The 23,667-nt window shown below is 42.4% G+C and overlaps 1 protein-coding gene and 1 pseudogene across 5 annotated transcripts in view; both read left to right on the forward strand.

The window, feature by feature from the left end:
- Window positions 1–23,667, forward strand: part of Specc1 (sperm antigen with calponin homology and coiled-coil domains 1) — a 274,496-nt gene that overhangs the window by 208,804 nt on the left and 42,025 nt on the right. For all 5 annotated transcript variants that reach the window (XM_087571814.1, NM_001428980.1, XM_087571812.1 and 2 more), the window contains 2 exon segments: window positions 3,394–3,547; window positions 8,719–8,821. In XM_087571814.1, coding sequence (XP_087427940.1) covers window positions 3,394–3,547; window positions 8,719–8,821 — 257 coding nt within the window.
- Window positions 21,273–21,974, forward strand: Selenow-ps1 (selenoprotein W, pseudogene 1; annotated as a pseudogene).

The following is a 23,667-nucleotide window of genomic DNA, read 5'->3' on the forward strand; positions in this document are numbered from 1 at the left end:
AATCATCTCAGTCTTCAGCAACTTAGCGTCTTTTTTCAGACAGGGTCTTGCCTTGATGTTGATAGCTACTGAATTAGGTCAGGTAGTGCTTGCTGAAGCTGGGACAATGGTGGCAATTCTTAAAATAAGACACCAGTGGCATTTACTATGTCACCTCACCTTGACTTTCCCAAGCACTTTGTCCCACATAGCATTCCTTTCAAAATTAGAGTCACTTCTCTTGCATGGCTTCTCCATGTTTATGTCATACTCTGAATCCTTTGTTATCACTCCCAGTGTTCACAGCACCTTCCCCAGGCAGAGACTCTTCCTCAAGAAATGACTTTCTTTGTTCCTCCGTAAGAAACAACTTACTACCCACTAATGTTTTCTCCTGAGATGGCAGCAGTTCAGTCTTCCTCTGGGGCTCCTTTGCCTGTCTAGTGCCTTTGCCATCTCTGCGCCTACAGTGATCCCCACCACTGATGTCTGGGACCCCTCAAAGTCACCACTGAGGGCTGGCATCAACTGCTTCCAAACTCCCATTGATATTGACGTTTTTGCCCCCTCCCATGGATCACTGTGTTCCTAGTGTCAGCTCAAGTCCTGCTTCTTTACAGAAAGCAGTCCGTTTATGTTGCTCAGATTCATGGGAACAATCATTATTTGTGGCAGCTATAGCTTTTGAAATGTTTGTATAATAAACATTGAAAGTCAGAATCACTCCTTGATTCACAGGTTGTAGAATGGCCTCTGTATCAGGAGGTACAAAAGGAATGTTAATAATACTATTTTTATATCTCCATCAGTAATTTTGGATGACCAACCAGGTACACCATGAAGGACAACAAGGGTGGGGTTGTTGACTTTGTTTATTATCATTGTACATGTGTGTAATGTATGTATAAATACGCATGCACTACCGTATGTACGTAGAGGTCAGAAGTCAACACTGTAGAGTTGGTTCTCTCTTGCTACTGTCACATGGTTTCTAGTATGCAGCAGGCACCTTCACCCACTGATAAGTTGTATCCCCTGAGCTTAATGTTGTTATTGTTGTTATTATTATCGTTACTAATCATGTGTGTGTGTGCCTTAGTATCTATGTGGGCACCACATGTATGCAGTGCTCAGGGAGGCCAAAAGAGGGTGTCAGACCCCAGAGAACTGGTATAAACAGCTGTAAGCCACTATGTAAGTGCTGATAACTAAACTCAGCCAGTGCTGTTAACCTAAGGTATCTCTCTAGTCCCACAGAGAGGTTTTGAAAGGCTTTTGTGTGTGAGAGCAGTAGGCCTTTTCAACCATCTTTAAAGATTCCATACATGGTGATGTAAGGAGATGCATTGCCATCCAGCCTTTGCTATTCCATTTACAGAGTATAGGCGGAGTTGGTTTAATACATCCTTAGGTACCCAGGGCTTGGCAAATGAGTATGGCTACAACCTAAAAGCATTCAAGTCTGAGCACCTCTTTCCCAGAAATGGAGGGTGGAGGCCAAAACAGAAGACTGGAAACCTGTCTGGCTTAAGTCTATGCATCATTGTGTAATATAGCACACACCCATTGTGCAGTGTGAAATAGGGAGTAACTTATTTGCTCGTACACTGCTAGGTGAATTATTTAATTTTGTGGCAAAAGCTATACAACATAAAATTCACTATTTTACTGTACTCTGTAGGTGATCATATTTTTATGTCTTTCTCAGGGTGTTCTACCAACTTCCAAATTTTCTAATTATCTAAAGAACCATTCTTTTGATTGACAAGATAAATAATAAAGTTGAGACTACAATTATCGCTGTGGAGCTCATTTGACTGCTCCCCCTTTCTTCCCTCCTAGGCACCTGTCTCCGGGAGATGGTTCTGTTTACTATAATAAAGGACTGCATAGTGAAAACTGTTTGCTTTCAGCCATTTCCAGCAACTGCTTGTCAACACTGAGGTCATCCCAATTGCAGATTAATGTCCTGTTTTTGTTGTTCTCTTCAGTGATGTAGAACTGTTTTTCTCAGCTATTTAGACCTAATTGGCCTCACCCCCAACATCATGCCCATAATTGATGGCTATTAGCTGAAGAGGTACTGTTTTCTTCTGCCACTGTGGGTGACAGAAGGTGGCCCCAGCTGTCCTGTGATGTTCAACTAATCACCTGAGCCTCACAGCTCCAGCTTCCACTCTATATAAGCCAATCTTAAATACTTTTTGCCTGTTTTTGCTTTTATGATCCTTTGAGAAATCTGGAGAGTTCAACTCATTCTAGTACCTGTTTTCACTAATGCTAAAATGAAAGGAGCAGAAAGGAGGCTTTTAAAAGGTTTTTGCTAAGTTTTTAGTGAATTACAAGTCTGTGATTGAAACTCCTTTTTTCTTATGTGCGCTATTGTTCTTGCATTCCAGCTTTTTGTCAGATGCTACCTGACAGTCACATGAAACATTTTCCTACCAGCTTTTTCTCTGTGATACCTACAGCATAAAGCAAACACACTGGGTAGAGACTGGGCTAGAGGAGCAGATGTCCTAACGGGGTAATTGCACAAGGTTCTTAGAAGGCCCATACTTTACTTAATACTTTGATAACTGTCTGAAAATTAATAATCATTTTTGAACAAAAGGCTGCTTTGGCACTAGGCTTTTTCTTTCTTTTTCTTTTTCTCTTACATATCTGGGTGTTTTGCCTGCATGTTGTTTGTGAGCCACTGATGTGCCTGGTGCCTGTGGAGACCAAAAGAGTATGTTGGAACCCCTAGGACTGGAGTTCCAGATGGTTGTGAGCCATCAGCTGGTTGCAAGGAATTGAACCCAGCCAGTGCTTATAACACTGGGCCATTTCTGCAGCTCAAATAAATCCTTTTTTAAAGATATACTCATGTATGTATGTATGTATGTATGTATGTATGTATGTATGTATGTATGTATGTGAATGTGAGTTTGGATGTGTACATCTGTGAACATAAGAGGAGGTCAAAAAAGAGTGTTCCTCTCATTTCCTACCCAATCCTTTTTGAAGAAACATCTCCCCCTCATTCTGAGGTTCTCATTTTCTTGGCTAAGCTGTGTGCTAGCAAGGACCAGAAGTTCTCTGTTTTCATTCCTGTTGGAATTGGGGTGTCAGATATGCACAGCTTGCTGAGATCTGAACTCAGGTCCTCACGATTGATCAGTAAGCACTCTGAACAACTGAGCTATCCACACTGACCCAAGATTTTGCAGAGAATGTAGGTAGTCCTGCCGGGTGATAGAAGATACCATGTCCCTATTTCGTTTTTATTATTCCAGAAAGAAAAAAATGTACATGTGTATATGTATGAGTATTTGCACATACTTATGTTGATATGTCTTTGTACTTGAGAATAAAGTCGAGAACCAGATTTATCTGCTTTAGTAGTAGGTGACAATGTTATTATTCACACAGATCTTCTGAAGGGAAGGACCGAGGACCGGAAGTCAGACCCTTACCTCCGAAAGAGTCCCTCACTGGAGTCCCTGAGCAGACCCCCATCCCTGGGCTTTGGGAACACCAGACTGCTGAGTGCATCCACTGGGGGTCTGAAGCCAAGCAAGCTCAGGTACTGAATGTATGAGAAAAGAGATGAACACTGATCTCCTCCTCCTGTCTCATCCACAGTCAGCTTACTTCTGAATGACAGCAATTAAGATGTAGAACATACCTTCACAAGTCTAATAAGAAGACACTACATGGTGGTTTGGGGCAAAATCAAATGAAAGACTGACTTTCTGAGGCAGGAGCCCTGAGATGTATCAGTGAATAAAGGTTCTTGTCATACAAGCCTGATGACCTAAATTCAGTCACCAGAACCCACATACAAGAGAGAACCAACTCCACAAGGTTGTCCTCTGACCTCCACACACTTGTATTGGCACACGTATGCTACACACACACACACACACACACACACACACACACACACACACACACACACACACACACACCCCAATAAAGATAAAGTTGTTTTTTTTTTAAAGATTTATTTATGGGGTTGGGGATTTGGCTCAGTGGTAGAGCGCTTGCCTAGCAAGCACAAGGCCCTGGGTTCAGTCCCCAGCTCCTAAAAAAAAAAAACAAAAGAAAAAAAAAACAAAAAACAAAAAAAAACAAAAGAAGATTTATTTATTATATACAATGTAGCTGTTTTCAGATACACCAAAGAAAGCAACAGATCTCATTACGGTTGGTTGTGAGCCACCATGTGGTTGCTGGGATTTGAACTCAGGACCTCTGGAAGAGCAGTCAGTGCTCTTAACCACTGAGCCATCTCTCCATCTCGATAAAGTTTTTAAAAGTTAAAGTTTAAGCAAAGTGGTTTGGAGAGTTGGCTTCTGGTTAAAAGCACTTGTTGCTGGACCCAGGTTCAGTTCCTAGCACTCCTATCGGATGGCTCTCAAGTGCCTGAAACTTTATTTCCAGGGGATTCACCACCCTCTTCTGACCTCCAGGAGCACATGCACTTCTTTGGTACACATACATGCATACATTCAGGCACACACATATACCCATAAAATCAATCAACCAATCTTTTGTTTAAACAAAAGTACTTGAGAGGTTGTTGGTTGGGTCAGGGAGTCTAAAGAAGAATGGGATCTCTGCCAGCAGCTGTGAATGGTGGGTGGAACTCAGCTCGCGGCCTCTACAAGGCCCTGTCAAACATACAGCAGCTCCCAGCCAATCCAGGTAGACAGCTGGGTACTTACAGCTGGAAAGGCAGGATGGACTCTGTTGCAAACAGTCTGCATTACCAAAAAAGAGCTTCATACTTATTTTGGTAAAGCAGTGGGGAACCACTAAGACTGTGGGATTGTGTTTTTGTTTTTGAGTAGTGATTAAGAGCAGACCTACTATTTAAGCAAGATTATTGAGAACACAGTGGCATAGAAAGAGGATTAGAGAGACGTTTTAAGATCAGTGTTTAAAGGGGTTTTAGGAGTATGCAGCAGAGGAGGGAATGAACAGTGAGGCTGGCAAGGCGGTTGCCAAAAACCCATCTTTATACCCAAGTTTCTGCTACCTCCTCCCTGCCGATGCCCCTGGTCAACGTCCAGCAACCTTATTTCATCTGTTTCCCTTCTCCCCGGAGCCTTCCCTTCTTTTCCATGTTGTTAGTCTTCTGAATGAAGCCCCTGGTGTTCTACTGCAGCCCTCTCAGGAGCCCCTGGAGCACTTATCTCTCTGCATCCTGCTTTTCTGGGTCTGAAGTTAGCTCCATCCGCCCTCGACTCGAGGATAATAAATGGAAGACTAATGAATCTACCATCAAAAATAGTAAATATGAGATGGTTCAGTAGGTAAGACCACCTCCCATGAAAGAAGATCTAAGTTCAAATCCCACTTAGTGTCTTCCACTCATTTGGATGTGTAATTTCATTCTATAGATGAGTATCTTTCCCAGTGCCTTGCCTAATGTTCCATGTAACAATTCACTCAGATGAGTCTACAAAACTGTCTACTTCAGGGATAAGAGCTTTATAAGGGATCACACTGTGATCATCCCTGTGTGTCTTATGGGAAGGTTTATGAGTCTGAATACATTCAGATCCTGTATCTTTGGAATAATATAACTGATATTTGATTCCAAATAGGTAAAGTCAGATGTTTCAGTAGGTTTATAAAATCCTAAATATATATCATCCTGCTATCTGTGGATTAACTAATAGAAACAGATTAGAAGGACCAGAATTAGTGCTACTCTCAAATCAATGCCATAAACTCAAACTAGTATGCATTTCTTCATAAAAGGTCAGCAATTTTAAATTCTTTTTTACATTCCTGTTATTAAGAGTAGATTTTTTAAAATTACATTTATCTTTGTGGGAGCATGTGCCACAATGTGCATATGAAAGTCAGAGGACAGCTTCCACCACATAAGTATCAACAATATTTAAATTCAGCTCACTGGACTTGGCAGCCAGCGATGGACCACCTTGCCAACCCTGGAACTTTTGTATTAGGAATTGACCTGTAGCTACGCATAGTCAATTACACCTACAATTCTGACACTTAAGAAGCTGAGGTAGGAAGATAAGGAGTTCAAGGCCAGTCTTGGGTACACATAATGAGTCCCTGTCTCAAAATAGAGTAAAATTTCAACCTCTATTATTAAATATCTTGTTATTTTTTATTATTAATTATTATTATTTGTGTGACATAGGATGTTCTTCTCTTGCTCTCCACCTTATTTTTTGAGACAGAATTTCTTATTGAACTTGCAGCTTGCTGCTTTGGCTAGTCTGGCTGAGTGGCTAGTAAGCCCTAGAAGCCATCTGTCTCCATTCCCTACACTGGCATCACAGGCAGCATCAACCATATCTGCCTTTCGTGGTGGTGTGGGGGTTTTGAACTCAAGTCCTCTGCGTTCACAGCGGGTGCTCTGACTCACTGAGCCATCTCCCAGCCACTTACTGAACTATTTTTAATGGTAAATTTGTTAGCCTCCCAGTTATCCAGAAACCATTTCCTTTAATTGTTTAATAATAAAGAATGACATAATTCCAGGTGTTGCCATAGGGCTTAATTTTATAAATTGTCCATATACACAGAAAGGCAGCCATCAAATTGTACAAGAAAGTTTATAGTGCATATTTCAAGTATTTTCCTTAAAACCTCTACATTAGTTTACATTCCTTGGTTAAAATTATTGAAAAACATATTTTATTAAGGGTCCAGAGAGTTGGCTTTGCTGGTAAAGTATCTTCTGTGTGAGCATGAGGACCTGAGTTTGGATCCCCACCCCTTGTCTTGTCTATAACCCTAGTGTGGAGAGCAGGCGGGTGTGGCACAACAGAGCTCACCGAGTTCAGTAAAGGACCCTGTCTCAAAGGATAAGATGGAGAACAGTTGACACCAACCTCTACTCTTCATATACGTGCTATGTATACATGTGTCTTCATGCAAACATTTTCTCTCTATGCACACATATAAAACTTTTTTGTTGTTTTCCTCTAAAGGCTTTATAATTTTAGCTTGTAAAGTAAGCTGGGAGTAGATTAACAAGAAAAATATACAAAATGTTGTTAATGTGCAGAAACATGGGAACCATGTACAAAGTGTGAGATTGAAAGAAAAGGTCGACTAGTTAAAACTTAAACAGCCTCTTTCTGGCGGGGTCAGGGAGTTGGGTGAGCTTTGGGAGGGTGGTAAAATACCCTTTGAGCACTTGCTCTGGTTGGAGTGTCTGACCCAGGGTTTCTTCCTCTGTTGATCTGGCTGGTAAATGAAGGCTGAAATAGCTGTGTTCATCTTTTCCTGGGCCTAGTCAGATACAGGGGAGAACAAAGTCTGTCTCCATGCCAGGAAGGGGAAGAAAGGACGGGCAGGGGGAGTCTTTTATTAGTCAGCTTCCCATCATTTAACTAAGATGACTAACCTATTCAAAGAGAAGGTTTGCTTTGCCTCATGGTTGGAAGGTTGCAGCCTATGATCTCTGGGCCCTGTTGCTTTGGACCTGTGGTAAGCTGGGAGTTTGTAACACTACATAATTGCTGTAAGTTTTCTTACTATGGGATAATCCATGAGTGTGACTAGACCTCAACTTACTTATGTGCTTGTTGGCATGTAGTTGGTTTTCTATTTATTATTATAAGAATGCCACCTTGCTACCTTGAGCATTCTTGGGTCAGTGTCTCAATTATATCTATGTACCTTAGCATTGGATTGGTGATGCCTATCCCATTGTAGTTTTTTGCCCTTCAATGAGTCTTTCCCAGTTATGAAATAGAGTACACTACAAAACTACTAGAAGGCACTGTGTGATCTTGAATCTCTTCTTAACATTTGAATAATTTTGACTAGCACAAAAATTAATGTCATTAAGAGAGACCAACGGGGCTGGGGATTTAGCTCAGTGGTAGAGCGCTTACCTAGGAAGCGCAAGGCCCTGGGTTCGGTCCTCAGCTCCGAAAAAAAGAACCAAAAAAAAAAAAAAAAAAAAAAAGAGAGACCAACGGTGGGCCCCTAAACACTCGCCTTAGGATGTCATTTCAACTTTGCCTCATTCTATACCTGGAATCCATGGTCCATAAACTGAGCCAAGACTCTGAGTCATTTTATTTTATCTTACTAATTTTCCCTTCCTCTCTACTCCCAGCAGCTCCTGTAACAGCTAGGCTGAGGTTTTGCTATGCCTTTTCCTTTACCTTTTACATGTAAAGTGTAGCCATGTGTAGGCATATTATACTCAAATGATGTTGTATTTCACCGAACAAAGAGCAAGATGAGTAAAATGCCATGTAGTGCTGGAACAAAACCTGTGTCCCTTTCAAGAGCAATTCAGTCTCTTAACTGCTGAACCCCCTCTCCTCTCCAGCCATTTGGTAGATTAAAAAAAAAATCCCATATCTATTGTTGTCAAGTACAGTTTAGTTCTCTTTTATAACATGAGACATAGTGTATTTTAATGTGACTAATTTGGCTGTTTCTCTAGAGTACTATTTCCATAAATCTATACTTTGGCTTCTTCTTATCTAGTAGTTTCTTATATACTTGTGGGTTTTAAAAGTCAGCATCTTTCCAGACGTGGTAGTGCGTACCTGTAATCTCTGCACTTGGGATATAGAGTTAGGGAGATCAGGAGTTCAGAGTCATCCTTGCCTGTAGAGGGAGTTAGTTCAAGGCCAGCCTGGGGCATATGAGACCTTGTATTAAAAGAAACAAAACAAAACAAAAAACTAAAAAAACCAAACACTCCACCAGCATCCTCCTTAACTGTGTGTTCTTTATCGTCAGTGTTGAAAGAAGAGATCCGCTGGCAGCCCTGGCCCGGGAGTATGGTGGCTCTAAGCGTAATGCACTCCTGAAATGGTGTCAGAAGAAGACAGAAGGTTATGCGGTAAGAAGCAGTGCTGCCAATTAGGCATTTGTGGTCCTGTGCCAGGACATGTCCTGTGCGTGCATGTGCATGGTAGCCCAGTTTGCATATAATATCATCTCTGTTCTCTCGGCTGTGACTTCCATGGAGGGTATGATATTTGTGTATTGTACTATGCAAAGACCTCCAGGTAGGTGATGAGAGGCAGGGTGTGGGGACAGAAGGACAAAAGGCCAGTCTGCAATCCATCCCACAAACTATGTCTGTAAGTAATCACATGTGGTATAGGAAAGAACCCTTTTACCTCATTCCTCCCTGGACAGAGCTTTGCTAAAGCTTCTTCCCAAAGAGGGAGACTCTTCCTAATTTGCAAAAAGACTTCCAAAGATTTCCCAACATTTTTTTTAGCTTTAAGTGTTTTCATTTAGTTTAATTTTGTTTGTCTATGATGGTGTTTACTTTCTGAGAAGAGCAGACAAGGAAGTGATACCTGATATAGGTTGAACCTTTTATTATGAAATAACATACACAAAGATAAAAGTGCATGAATTAGAGTCTCATTAATCATTATGAAATGAAAACCCAGTCAAAGCCCCATCCAGAAATAGCATGTCCAGTTCCCACCAGTCTGTCGTAACTTTCCGGCCAGAGCCCATTGCCACTCCCCAATATACCTGTCTGCCTCATTTCTTCTCCTTGCGGGTTTTCTGGGAAAGTGCTTGAGTGGTGGTCCCTTTTCTCAGATTTTAGGTAAGAGGAACAGAAGGCCATATAATGTTTTCATCTGGCATTTCACACAGTATTAAGTGAGTAAGACCCGTCCTTCACTGCTGTAACTTATTTTCCTTACTACTTAGTAACATTACATGTCGTCATTAGTTACCTATGCTATTGACTTTCTTGTCCCTGCTGGATCTGAACTTAGGATGGAACCCCTGGGCCTTACTGCATGCTCATAGTGAAATCTGATAGATGGTGCCAAGCAGCTCTCCAGGCCGCCATGGGCCATCCATCCCCCCATCAGTTCCTGGGGTCTGCCTCTGTATGTTCTCACCAGCATTCCGATCTCTCTGTAGAGGCATCTAATCAGGCCTTTCGTCCTTACTTTGTATTTCTTTGGCCCTGAGGGTGGAGCATAGAGCCTATTACATGTAAAGCCCACTCTCTACCACTGAGCTGCTTGCCAATCTCCTGCCCATTTTTAAAATCACTTCCACCTTTTCTCCTTTATTGTTTTTTAAAAATCCTCTCCATGGGCTAGAGAGATGGCTCCGTGTTTAAAGCATTCGTCGCTATCAACGTCTCTTCCAGGACATCTGACACCTGCTGATGCACATTCAAACATGCAGCCAAACATGCAGTCATATTTTGATAAAATAAAACTTAAATTTTAAGTTTTAAAGTTTTTTATAGGTTTTATATAAGTTCTTTGTTAGATAGATGTATCACAAATTTCCTGTGGCTTGAAATTTCACTCCAAAAAAAAAAAAAAAACCTCTTAATAAAAAAGAATTGTATTTATTTTTTTCAATTTGTGTATGTTTGGATGCATGTATGTAGACACATGCATGCCACCTGTGGAGGTCAGAGGACAACTCTGTAGAGTTGATTCTCTCCCCTTCTGTATGGGCTTCAGGAATCAAAGCAAGTGCTTTTACCTGCTTAGCAATCTCTTGCGGGCCCAGGGCACTTAATTTGTACTAAACCAGATCGATGCATCTTTTCTCTAATGGTTAAGTGCTTTTTGTATCCTGCCCAGGAATCATTTGTTTGTGGGCCAGATGTGGCACATGCCTCAAATCTCAACATTGTAGAGATAGAGGAAGCCTGATCTCTGAGTTCCAGGCCAGCCAGGAACACATAGAGAAGCTTTATTTTCCCATAGTTAATGCTAAATGGATATGCCTTTTAAATTTTTATCCTCAGCTCTTTTTCCCCTTTTTGCTAAAACTTCAGGAGATTCTGACGTTATAGCACCTTCCCATTCTTGAGCTTTTGAAAGTAGCCAGGACAAAGAAACAAAGAAGCTAGGAAACCATGGCATAGCTAAGTCCCAGTTAGCTGAGAAGCAGGGCTGAGATTCTCTTGGCTGTATTAACTATACAGTAGTTTAAAATCAGAGTTTATCCAAGAGTAGTATTACCTTTATCTTGGTTTTTTTATTTCTCCTTTTATGTTACAAAACTTAAAATACAGTCATATTCATGGCAAATAACAAAGGATCCCAGGGGACATGCTTGCTTCTAGCCCGCTTTTATTCTTTTAGCATTTCTGTTTACCCTCAGTAAGCCCTAGTCTAAGGGATAAACTGTCCCACAAATGGAAACCATTTCCATGACAGGGTCCCTCCACTTGTCAGCCATGCTGCTGAGGAAATGGAAAGGCAAAAGAAGCAAGAGAATGCTGACCGTGTAAGGGGCAGGGGTTGGTATCAAGAAAATATGGTAGTAGAAACTGGAAGAAAACAGCCAGAAAAAGCAGTCAACCTCCACTGGGGCTGAGCCCAGCGCGGTCGTCTCCGGCTGGATGCTGTAATTTCTCTATTGAAGAAGTGGATCCAGGGACAGACAAGACAAGTTCAAAGACAATTATAGTTTTCAGAAGAAACTGACCCTTTGTGGCGTGGTGTTATAATTAGATGGCAGGGAGGAGATCCACAATATATATCCAGTCAGTTAAGAGAAAAATATTTCCTGCTAACGAAAACTTGTTTTGCAAATGTCTTCAATTAAGTTTTCAAAATTCTTTGTCTGATGAAACCCACAACTTATGTGTCTGAGGACTATTTTTCGCTCATGTTAAATGTTGCAAGTTTAGAATTATAAGTCACACATGTGTCTACCTTTCACAAATTATTCTCTAGCTAGACCAGAGAATAATTCACATTGATCTCTGGAGTTCTCTGTACTTATGCTCACAGAATTAAGACAAAACCAACTGTTGAAAGTTCAGATGATTCATAATCTCTTTGAAGACCATATGGGTTTTTACTTCAAACAACTTTCTACCTTGCTGTCTTTCTATATAGCCAGGTGTTGGATTGAAATGGACAGTGGGGAAGGGAAGCCTTTAAACACCAGTTCTCTGGCTCAGGGTCCCTGCCTGACAGCTAGTAAGTAGCATTAAGCATCAGGTCTTTGTGGTGCCCACAATATGCCTTTGTGGAGTGCTCTATATTTGTGAGGTTCATGGCTACAAGTGTTGCAGCCAGCTGGGCTGAGGACAGTTTTTCTTTCCTTCTGCCTTCCTTCGCCAAGGGACCTTGACCTGGATTGTGTGGAATTCACGCAAAATCTCTGCAGAGCCCTCTGTTAGTCACCTCCTAAGCAGCACAAGGCAGAGTTGTCTCACATGCACCTTGGGTGTGTTCTTAGGACTCTGCCATGTCCTGGACTCTGGTGGACTCTGGCAATTTGGTCCAGGTCAAGGCAAAGTTAGCAAGTGTGAAGTTCGCTAAGACTACTTGACTTTGGAAGCTATTCTCTCCTGCCCCACAACGTGTGGAAACAGTTGCTAAGCAAATGCTGTTTACACTGCTTCATCTGTAATCAGGTCACTCACAAACTCCACAACCCCTTCTGCAGACTTGAATGCTAGCTTCCGCTAGATTACATGGGAAAGTGATAGTCTTTTCTTGCAGCCATTAGTATTCCTGTCATTCTTGTATACTCTGCTTCTTTTTCAGGATGCAGACTCTTGACATCTTGAGGTGCATTACTGTCAAGAGTACACTTTAGGCTGGGGTTCTCCATGCTACCCACATATCTGAATTGCCTGAGTAGCTGTCTTAGCCCTTCCAGGTTGCTACAAATTACCACAGATCTGATGGTTTACAGACAGTAGGAAGTTACTTTTCACAGTTACGGGTTGGGAAGTAAGAGATCAAGGCAGATCTGTGATGAGAAAGGCCTGTTCCTGTTAAATAGGTGACACCTTTGGCAGTGTCCTTGCACAATAGAAAGGAGTAAGACCATTCTCAGCTCCCTTGTGTCAGGGACTAATCCCATCAGGGGACTCAAACATCTTCCATGGGCTCATACAGTCGTCACCATGGTGATCTGCAGCCTTCCTCCCATATCTTTAGTGGGATAATTTAAGCCTCCTTGGAAAAAGTGATTGAGTAAGAAAACTACATCACCAAGATGGTTTCCTCCCAGAACCTTCCACCACAGTCATTGTGCCTCACATTTTAGCTTCCCATTTTTACCAAAGCTCAGTCAAAGTTTACAGCCTATTTCATAGGTACTGAGACCAGAGAGGAGTGAGATTGAACATACTACTACTGTGAGCTGTGTCAAGGCTGAGAGAGGAGCAGTAGTTAAAAACTGGATTCTGTGTCCTTAGGGTTATGTGCTTATGTGCAAGACCCTGAGTTCAGAACCCACACCGGTAGGCGGGGATCTGAATGCTGCTGTCAGATAGTATTGCATCAGCCTGAGGCCAGCAGCAGCAGCAGTGGCAACTTCTGATGGTTTTGATTCATGGTAGTTCTGGGGAAGGTGGTGTATAATGGGGTTACTTCTAAAACTGACCTGAGAGACAATTAAATGAGGATGAAGTATGAAAGTAAAGAAACTAGCTTTAGGCTACAGTTAGGCCACCATTCATGTTGTTGATAGAAAAACAAAACACTACAGCTCTCATTTCAAAGGGCGTAAGAGATAGTTTAGTCTAGAACTGAGTTTGAGTGATCATAGCCCAGGCAACACAGAGCTAGGTTACTCCAGGTTCCTTGTTCCAGGAGGAGCAGTTTTGTGGAGCTTCATAGTAACAAAACAAAGAGTCTTAAAATATTTTAAAAACACAGTGAAGGAAACATGAGGGAGGCAGTTAGAGCAAGATGGGGGATCACTCCTAAGGGATTCAGATGCTATCTGATAACATTCTTGGCTTAGTGGATGTCATCATTTCCAAAAGGCTTTTGTCTGTTAATCACAGTATGTTAGGTTTGGCACAGAGATGGGGCGAGGAGTGGCTATTTAGAGGGCTAAAGCTAGCCCAAGAGGAAGTATAAGTTAAGCTCTGGACCTGCAACATTCCAACCTCTCTGTATCACGGCAGTTCCAATCAGTCAGCCTTTGCAGATGTGGTATGGAAGGGACCCCAAGCAGAGGGACAGTTACTATGAAGAGCATAGGCAGGAGAGGCTGCTCCTGCTGGAAGTGCAGCTGAGCTCCTAAGTGGGAGGCAGTGCTGTGTCCCAGCTGGTAAAGGGGTCCTGAAGATGTGCGCACCTGAATCCTGCCATTCTTTTCATTCCTCACTTGTCCCCAAGGAAAGAGAAGCATGAATCCTGCCTCTCCAGAGGTGTTAATGTCTGCTCTGTAGCACAAGCCCTGATCCTCCCCTGTGACTCACGATCCCCAAGTGCAGTAAACTGCATGTGTCTTCTTTTAAATCTCCACCAGGCTGGGTGTGGTAGTACACACTCTCATCACTGAGTTCAAGGCCAGCCTCATCTACACAGAGAATTCCAGGATAGCCAGGGCTGTGTAGAGATACTGTCTCAAAACACCGAACAGCAGGGCTACACAGAGAAGCTCTGTATTGAAAACCCAGTGAAACAAATCAAAATCACCAGCAGGAGATGGAGGGTTAGCTCAGTTGAAATTTCTGAGGATTTAACTGCTACACAGAAAAACAGACGAATAAAATAAATCACAGACATTTAAAGTAGTGACAAGTACTCAAAAATACGATATGATGTTTACTATGCAGTGTGACCCTGGCATAACAGGGCCTAAGTAATAGGCAAACCCAAGTCTCATGCAGTAGCCAGCTTTCCTCATTGTATCAGACGATTTATACTCTGAGGGTTAAGGAAAGTCATCTGAGTAAAGTGTCAGTCACAAGGACAAGACCCGTGTTGCAAAACCATGCATTCCATAGAAGTATATGAAAAGCAACAATGGCCAGTGGCAGTGAATAATCTAAAGTAAACTCACTTCTATCTGCTACACTTGGTAGGGGCACAAAGGCATATTCCAAGAATAATCCTGTGTTTGAAGAAACTGAGGTATCAAAACTTGTTTTCTCACAAGCACTCAGAATTCTCACAGGACTCCATTCTTGGGATGTGTCTTGACATTGTGTTTTAAATTAAATGTTTAACTAAACACTGGGCATCAAAACAGTGCAAATGGAAGAATGGGATACCATTTCTTTACTTACCATGTGGGAAGATTTTTGTTGTTGTTGTTGTTGTTGTTGATGATGATGATGATGATGATGATACTGTGGTGGTGGCGATGATGGTGATGATGATGGTGATGATGATAATTGTGGTGGTGGGTAATGGTGATGGTGATGGTGATGATGTGGTCAGAATGAGAATCCTACTCAAAGCAGATGAGCCCCAGCTTCAGGAAAGAAGTTTAGAAGTATATGCAGATATTGTAAAACTGAGTGTATCCTCTAACACAGAATTATTCTTCACTCTCAGATATTTATACCAAAGAATAGTCATAGATGCCCATAAAGATGTAAATACAGATTTATTATGCTTTTATTTATAATTATTTTAAAAATTAGAAATGATAAGAATTGCTTATAGTGGAGAAGTAAATATATTATGGTATATGTCTGTTACAGAATATTATAAAGCCCTTAGCCATTATGCTTAGGAAAACTCCATCACCTTAGGAAAAGCTAAAGGCACAAGAGAACAAAGTGGGCGCTAGGATGTAGCTCAGTGTAGAACATTTATGCAGCATGTTCAAGGCTGGGATTGTACACCTAATACTACAAAAACAAGAAAATAATAGATCTAAGATAGCTTAATTCTTTTTCCCTCTGAGGAGTGGACCAGGGCCTCACCCACATTGAGCATGGATTGCACCCCTGGGGACTAAAACCAGGGCTCCCTCACCAAGCTAAACCCTACTCCCAAGATGACATCCGTTTTGAGGAAAAGAGTCAGATACAAATGACATTATATGACTCCATTTATATTGAATTTCTGAATTAGAAAAATGCATGGTGGGGGCTAGAGAGATGGCTCAGTAGTTAAAAGCACTGGCTGCTCTCCCAGAGGATTTGGGTTCAATTCCCAGTACCCATATGACAGCTTACAACCGTCTATAACTCCAGGTCCAGGACATCTCACACTTCCAAACAGACATACATGTAGGCAAACCACCAGTGCACATAAATAAAAATAAACCATTTTTTAAAAAAGAGAAATCATAGGAATGGAAGGTAACTTAGTGCTCCCCACTCTCCTTCACACTCATGGCCTCTTTTGTCATCAGTTGTAATTGTGTGCATGTGTGTATTTGCATGTGCATACATACTCCTAAGTATGGCCTATTACATTCATATAGTGCTACTTGTTGTATGTTTTTAGGGCTAGCCACTTGGCACCAGACCACCAGTTGGTGTGCTCTTCCCTGCAGAGGTCCCCCTCCTGCTCCTGGCTTTCCTCGGTTGCCTGTGGTTTACAGTATAGGGTTGAGACCTTGTGGGCTTTTTCTCATACAGTTTGGCATTGCTTGGTGTCCCTGTTCAGCTCACATGTGGGCAGCCATGTTGGTGAGACTTTTTCTGTTATTACTTGGAGATAACAATTTCACAGCCAGAGGGCCTCTGGCTGTTTAAATATTTCTGCCTTTTCCTGAGGTGTGTGAGTGTTTTCTAAATGGCATCTGTTGAGACTGGACTCCACAACTCTGTATTTTAATTGGTTGTGGTTTTCTGTAATAGTGTGTCTGTTGCAAAGAGAAGTTTCTTTGATGAGGACTACCCATATCTATAGGTGTAAGGACAAATGTTTGTAGATTGTTGCTAAGGGATAATCTGGTTTAGTGAATTAGTAGTTGTAGATCCTCCTCCAATAACCATGATTTCACTAGCCTTGGATAGTTGATCAAGTTTCCAGTACTGGGTATGGAATTCCTTTTGTCCAGCAGGTCTTAGGAGAGCTGTTGATTACCACCAGGTACGTGTGCCTCCACTGCACCAATAGGGTTTCATGGCGTGCTGGTCTTGTTATGGCTCATGGGTGTCATAGCTGGGTAAGACTCCTGTTTGCTGTGGTGATTTCAATAACAATGGCCTCCATAGGCTCATATATATGAATGATTAGTCACCGTGGAATACCACTGTTTGAGAAGGATTAGGAGGTGTGGCCTTGTTAGAGGAAGTGTGTCACTGGAGATGACCTTTCAAGTTTCTAAAGCCCATGCCAGGCCCAGCAGCTTGCTCTCTCTGCCTGCAAATTAGAATATAGCTCTCAGCTACTTCTTCAGCACTTTGCCTGCCTGCATGCTGCCATTCTCCCTGCCATGATGATGAAGTCAGCCTCTGAAACTCCAAGCAGCCCTCAGTTAAACGATAACAGCTGCCTTGGTCACGTGTCTCTTCACAGCAGTAGAACAGTGACTAAGACATTTGCCTTTGGAAGCTTGCATTGTGCCTTCTGGTATCTGGTAGCTAGTCCTTAGAGAGGGAGCATTCCAGTCAGTTGCAGCTCAGAGATCTGCATGTTGTGTCTTCAGCAACAGGGATTTACCTTCCCTCTGCAGGTAGTCAAGGTTATATGGTAGATTTACTCTTAGATTTTTGGGAGTTCTCCATCCAAATTTCCATAGTGGCTGTACTGGGTTGCAATTCCACCAACGGTGAATGGGGGTTCCCATTCCCCCACACCCCCTTATTTATGTTGGTTGTTCTGTTAATCATTGCCATTCTGACTGGGGTAAGATGAATTGTTTTGATTTGCATATCTCTAATTGCTAGAGATGATGAACAATTTTTAAGTATTTCTTAGTTATTATTTTTCTTTTCAGATTCAGGGGCCAGGCTCATTTTTCAAATGGATGGTGCTTGTTAAATTTGGGGGGTTTGATTGGGGAGTAATGGCTCTTGTTTTGTTGTTGTTGAGTTGGTTGTATTGTCTGGATATTAAATAAGTCAGTTGTATAGCTGGCATAGATTTTCTCCATTCTGTGGGCTTCCTCATTATCCTGCTGATTGTTTCTTTAGCTATGCAGGAGCTTCTTAGTTTCACGAAGCCCTACTGCATCTGTGTCTGCTTAAATATACTTGGAATATAACAATAAAATAAAGCAGACCAAGGATTGGCTATCTAAATTTTCTTTAGGAGGTGGGTTTCACAAATATTCATTTTCTTATTGTGATTCATAATGTGAATATATTTTTGTATTGAACATTATATTATGACATGTAATTTAGGGATGGAAAGTCTGAGGGAAAGGCCATCAAAAAGTATTACAGTCAATAATTAAACCAGGTCTTTTTTGAAAAGAAAAAAAAAAAAACAAAGTGGAAAACAATTCCTAGGAGAAGCATGTTTATCTAGAACTGCAACATTCAGAATTCACTTTGGAATTCTGTTAAGTTGCATGCATTCACACCTCTGCTCTCCCACTTCAGACCTGTGAGGGAGTTAGCAAACTAACGACTTCCTTTTAAGCTGTACCTTAAGAAAGGCATAAATTGAACATCATGGTGCTCGTCTTTAATCCTAGCTTGGGAACCATAGACAGGCAGGTCTCTGTGAGTTTGAGGCTAGCCTGGTCGACAGAGTAAGTTACAAACCAAAGATACACAGTGAAACCTGTCTCCAAAAATAAAAAAAATAAAACAAAACTAAAAAAATTAATAAATAGAACAAAGGTATGGACATAAAAGCATTGATAAAGAATTTTTCAGAAAAAGACTAAAATGTCTTTCTTCTAATTTGTACATACTGCGTGTAATTCAGTTTGCTCATTTTCTCACAATCCTTAATTTTTAGAAAGACAACGAACATGAACTTTTTATCATCAAAGTTCTTACTGCCTTAAACCATAACATCAGGCCGACACTGCTGAACCTTGAGTGGAACCTCCTCTCAGATGAATGGGCCAACTCCGTCCCACCACGACGTGCTTTTGTGGGGAGGTTCTGGTAGAACTCAGGTCTACCCTCTAAAGCATGTATCGTCCATATCTGCTTTGTTGCAGCTCTGGGGTCACATAGCACAACAGAACCTGTTAAACCAAAGTTGTTTCCAACCTGGGCCTTTACAGAAGTGTGCTGACCCTTGGCTGAGATAAGGCCATAAAAGATCTATTGTTCAAATCCTGTTTGGTTCCCACATTTCAGATAGCAAGGAACAAGGCTTCAAATATACAGCATTTGCTTGACATTATATCCAAATCCATTCTGTTTTTTGTTTTGTATTATTAAGAATTCAAGAGGCAGAAGATGCCTATAGCCATTGAGAGACAGATAGACAGATTTAAGCAAAGTTTGAACTTGTTAACTAAGACCTTCATCTTCTCCTTGGGAGAAAAAAGTCAGTCTGGAGACATCTGGTTTTGAATCTGGACAGAACACCCACATTGTAGGCAACTTCCGCTATTCCAACTCTGAGTTCCCACAGAAGGGCAGTGTAATCATGCTAAACCAGGAACAAGCAGCCTATGAAATATCGGGCCATTTTGAACTCTGTGAGTGTTTTCTTTTTTGAGACAAGTCTCTTGAGGGCTACAATTCAAAGAATGTAAAATGTTCTGATTTATTTATTGTCTTCTGAGAGTCATTTCTTGACTTCATTATAAATATAGACTCCCAGGGGGCTGGAGAGACGGCTCAGCCTATAAGAGACCCTGCTGCTCTTCCACAGGACCCAAATTTGGTTTACAGCATCCACTTCAGGCAGCTCACAACTACCTATAACTCTGGCTCTAGGATCCAACACCTTCTTCTGGCCTGATTGGACACCAGTACATATACACACACCTCCTAGCACACAGATATAAATAAAATATAAATAAAACTTAAAAAACATTCTTAATGGAAAATGACTGTTATCGTGATCTCTAAAGAGCTCTATTCACCCATTGTGAATACAGATCGTGAAGGCATCTAAAATAAGGCCCAGGTTATCTTAAAAGCTGAAGCAGCAGTAGAATTTGTTGGAAAATAAAGGTTAAAAAAAAAACCCAAACTTTTTCCCAAGTTGTGGCACACACTCACTTTCTCCCAGTATCCATTTTTCCAGCTGGTTTTCCTTGGAACCCCCTCTTGGTTTCCCCCACTAGTATGTGCATAGCACGTGGGTGAGACTACCATATAAGAATTGCATTTGAAGCAGAACTACGAAACAAAAGCTTTGCACGGTAGTTTGTACTGCAAGTGAGAAGGCCATATCCCCTTGTATATGGGAATCCCAGAGGAGTAGCAGTGACATTCTGCACCCATCAGTTCCTTCCCTGGGAATGTTAGAGATGAATGGAAATTATTCTAAGATAGGATATGAAACCTGGAGTCTGTTTGCAGCTGTTTTAGTTAGGGTTTTACTGCTGTGAAAAGACATCATGACCAAGGCAACTCTTATAAAAGCAAACATTTAGTTAGGGCTGGCTCACAGGTTCAGAGGTTCAGTCTATTATTGTCAAGGCAGGAGCATGGCAGCATCCAGGCAGGCATGGTGCAGGCAGAGCTGAGAGTTCTACATCTTCATCTGAAGGCTGCTAGTGAATGATTGACCTTCAGGCAGCTAGGGTGAGGGTCTCAAGCCCACACCCACAATGACACACTAACTCCAAACAAGGCCACACCTCCTAATAGTGCCACTCACTGGGCCAAGTGTATATAAACCATCACAGCATGCAGAGTGAGTAACCATAGCTGACCCAGGATAGCTCTCCTTAAAGATTTCTTGCAAAATGGTTCTGGGCTTGCACTGGGGTCTTCCGTTTCAGGAGGGCTCCTCTCATCCTGCACCCTCACTGTTTTCACAAATGCTGGTTCTTGTTGAACACCTCTCCTTCTGCATATCTGCAGTGTAGCCTGTACTAGACAAAGGATCCTGTGTGACCAGGCTCCAGAAAAACCCTGGGAACGGCACCACTTATAAGGTTCCCTGGCTGTTAACCCTCACAGCACATTGTTGAAGGGTTAAGCCTGTCCTCTGGGGAAGCCTGCTTTTCCTCTGGGTTTTTGCCCGTCAGTCCGTTATCTTCTCTGTCATTCTGCCTTGTTCCCTTTCAGTTCCACATATCTGTGGATAGGAGCCAGGTGTTGCGGTACATTATAATTTCAGCACTTGGGAGGCTAAGGCAAGAGGATTGAGAGTTCCCGGCCAGCATGGAACTCTCCATGTGTCTCAAAAACAAAAACAAAAACAAAAAACAAAAAAACCCAAAACAAACAAAAAACAACCCTGCAGCTAGAATTGTCAGTGGTTGGAATCCCCTGAAGCCTGAGTCCTCTTGGTGATCACTGAATGTCAACTGTGTGTTTAGATATATTGGAGTTTGAAGCAGGGACACAGGCCTTCGCATGAATGTGCCTTGAAGGCATGATGCCAGGTAAATTCAAGGAGAGTCCCCAAAACCCCATGTCATGTGATTGTGTTTATATGAAAGGTCTAAAGTAGGAGAATCACAGAGCAGCATTAGCAGTTACCAGGAGCTTATGGGGAGGGCAGAGGGGCAGGAAGGAATGCTTATGAGGTACAGAGAGAGCTTGAGGTCCCTGCTGCTCGTGGGTGGGGTCCTCTAGTAGTGCGGAGATGTGACAAGCAGCAATGTCACCACCATGCATCACCACTGGAGCCGTGTATTGTGGAGCCTGAGGCTATAAGCCCAAGTATCTCCAGTTCAAGGAGAAGCCAGAACATGAGCTCCCCAGATGCCTGGACATCTGTGGCGAGGGCACTCCCCAGGTCCCCAGGTTCTTTGAAGTGACAGTAGCCAGGAAGTTGGTTCACTCCATGAAGAGAGGTGATGGCTATGTGGATACAGAGAGCAAGTTCCGGAAACTGGTGACTGCCATCAAAGCCGCCTTGGCTCAGTGCCAGTGAGCCCAGAGGCAGGGTCCTGAAAACTCCTGGCTGGCCTTCCTTGGCAGCGCTTCATGACAGGAAGGACTGAAATGTCTCACAGACCTGTGGTCTTTCCTCGCTGTTCTGCGGCAACCAAGTCAGACCAGAGATGGATTCTGTGTGCGAGTGCCTTCCCAGAATCTACCCGTGCACGCACCCTGCCCTGCCCTCCTGCCCTCTTCCGTAGCTCTCTCCTCTTCCTCACCTCTCTCTGAATTCCCCCATGTTTCCCACCTACCCTCCTGCTTTGGGTTCCCTTCTCTCCCTCAAGACTGCAAGAAGACAGGCAGCCATGTTGCCAGGTGTTCCCAGTTGAATAAGGGTTGGCTGAGGCAACCTAAAAAAAAAAAAAAAAAAGAGGTACAAACAATCTATTGGGGAAGGAATCTTAGTAGTGATAGACATTAAATTACTCATGAAAGCTACTTGGTGGTGTGGGTTTTTTGTTTGTTTGTTTTTGGTTCTGGTTTGTTTTAGATTTATTTATTTTATGTGTATGATAAAATACATGTCTCCATGTATGTCTGTGCAACTCATGCATGCCTGGTGCCCACTGAGGCCAGAAGAAGGCATTTGATTCCCTAGAACTGGGGTTCCAGATGGTTATAAACCACCAGGTAGTTGCTGGGAGCTGAGCCTGGGTTCCCCAGAAGACCAATAAGCGCTGATCGACTCCCCAGACCCTTGAAACTAATTTTATTTTATTTTATTTTTTTTCTTTTCTTTTTTTCGGAGCTGGGGACCGAACCCAGGGCCTTGCGCTTGCTAGGCAAGTGCTCTACCACTGAGCTAAATCCCCAACCCCGAAACTAATTTTAAATGATGGTACATTTTGTATTATATGACTTTGCCTCAAATTTTAAAAAGCTGTGGTAGCCAGTTGCAGACTTAGCATCCCAGTACTTGAGGGCACAGATGGGAAGACTGCTGAGCTGAGGGCAGCTAGGGCTACGTGATGAGAACTTGTCTCAGCACCTCCCACCCAAGTAAAACTCTTTGAAGTAGTGTGATGGTGTTTATGACTGTCATCCCTTTTTATGATTGTGCTAGAACTGAAACCACTCTTGAGTTTTAGTAAAGTAAGCTCCCGGGAAGGCTTGCTTTCTGAAGCGCATGCCCTCCTTTCCATAGCTATCCTGTACAACTGTTCCTGTCACAGGTCTTCAAGACTACACTAACAGATCTGCATGGACATGTTTTAGTCTGCTCAGGCTGATAAAGTGGCATTGCTTTTAAGACTTTGCTATGGAAGTGGGCATCTTTCCTGGGTTCGTTCGTTCTTTATATAGTGTGTTAATGACTGGTGTAGTTGCTTCGCAGATTAGAAAAATTCATCTGGTCTTTTTTTGAAAGAGATCTTTGTAGTTTACTTTCCATTTTTACATTTGTCAACATTCTACACACCTATAGTAAGGTTTGGAGAAGCCCACAGGTCAAGCATGCAGACCACCCTCAGAGCCACTTGCCACTCCCAGACCCAGTCACTTTCATGCCTTCTTGCTGAGCTCTGTGGGATTCGCCCTCACCTTGCTACATAGCACACTCAAAGCTGGGTTTTTATTTTAGTTGTATCTTGAGCTCCTCCTAGGAAAGATGAGAACCAGTCTCTCTTTCACCACTGCTCTTGGGCACACACAGCATAGAGGTCTCACTGAGATGACAGAAATGAACAGGGGTGGTGGTGCAGGCTGGAGGCCAAGCATTTGGGAGGTGGAGGCAGAAGTATCTCAGATGAAGACCAACTTCAGCTTTGTATTAGTTCAAGCATGGGCTACCTCAGACCCTATCCTAGCAAAAGCAAGGTGATAGACATGTAATTTGTGGACTGTAGGTGCTACTCCTTGGTCAAAGGCTTGCCTAGTGTGCATAGAGTCCTGGGTTTGATCCCCAGTACTGCATAAACTGGGCCCGATGATATAGCCTGTAATCTCAGCATTCTGGAAGTAGAATCAGAAGAATCAAGTTATTTAAGGTCATCACCAGATGACCTAGCATTGAGTTACAAAGAGAAGCGCTCTACAGATAAGCTACG

This window comes from Rattus norvegicus, chromosome 10, assembly GCF_021556685.1.
Source record: "Rattus norvegicus strain SHRSP/BbbUtx chromosome 10, alternate assembly SHRSP_T2T, whole genome shotgun sequence".
Lineage (NCBI taxonomy): Eukaryota > Metazoa > Chordata > Mammalia > Rodentia > Muridae > Rattus > Rattus norvegicus.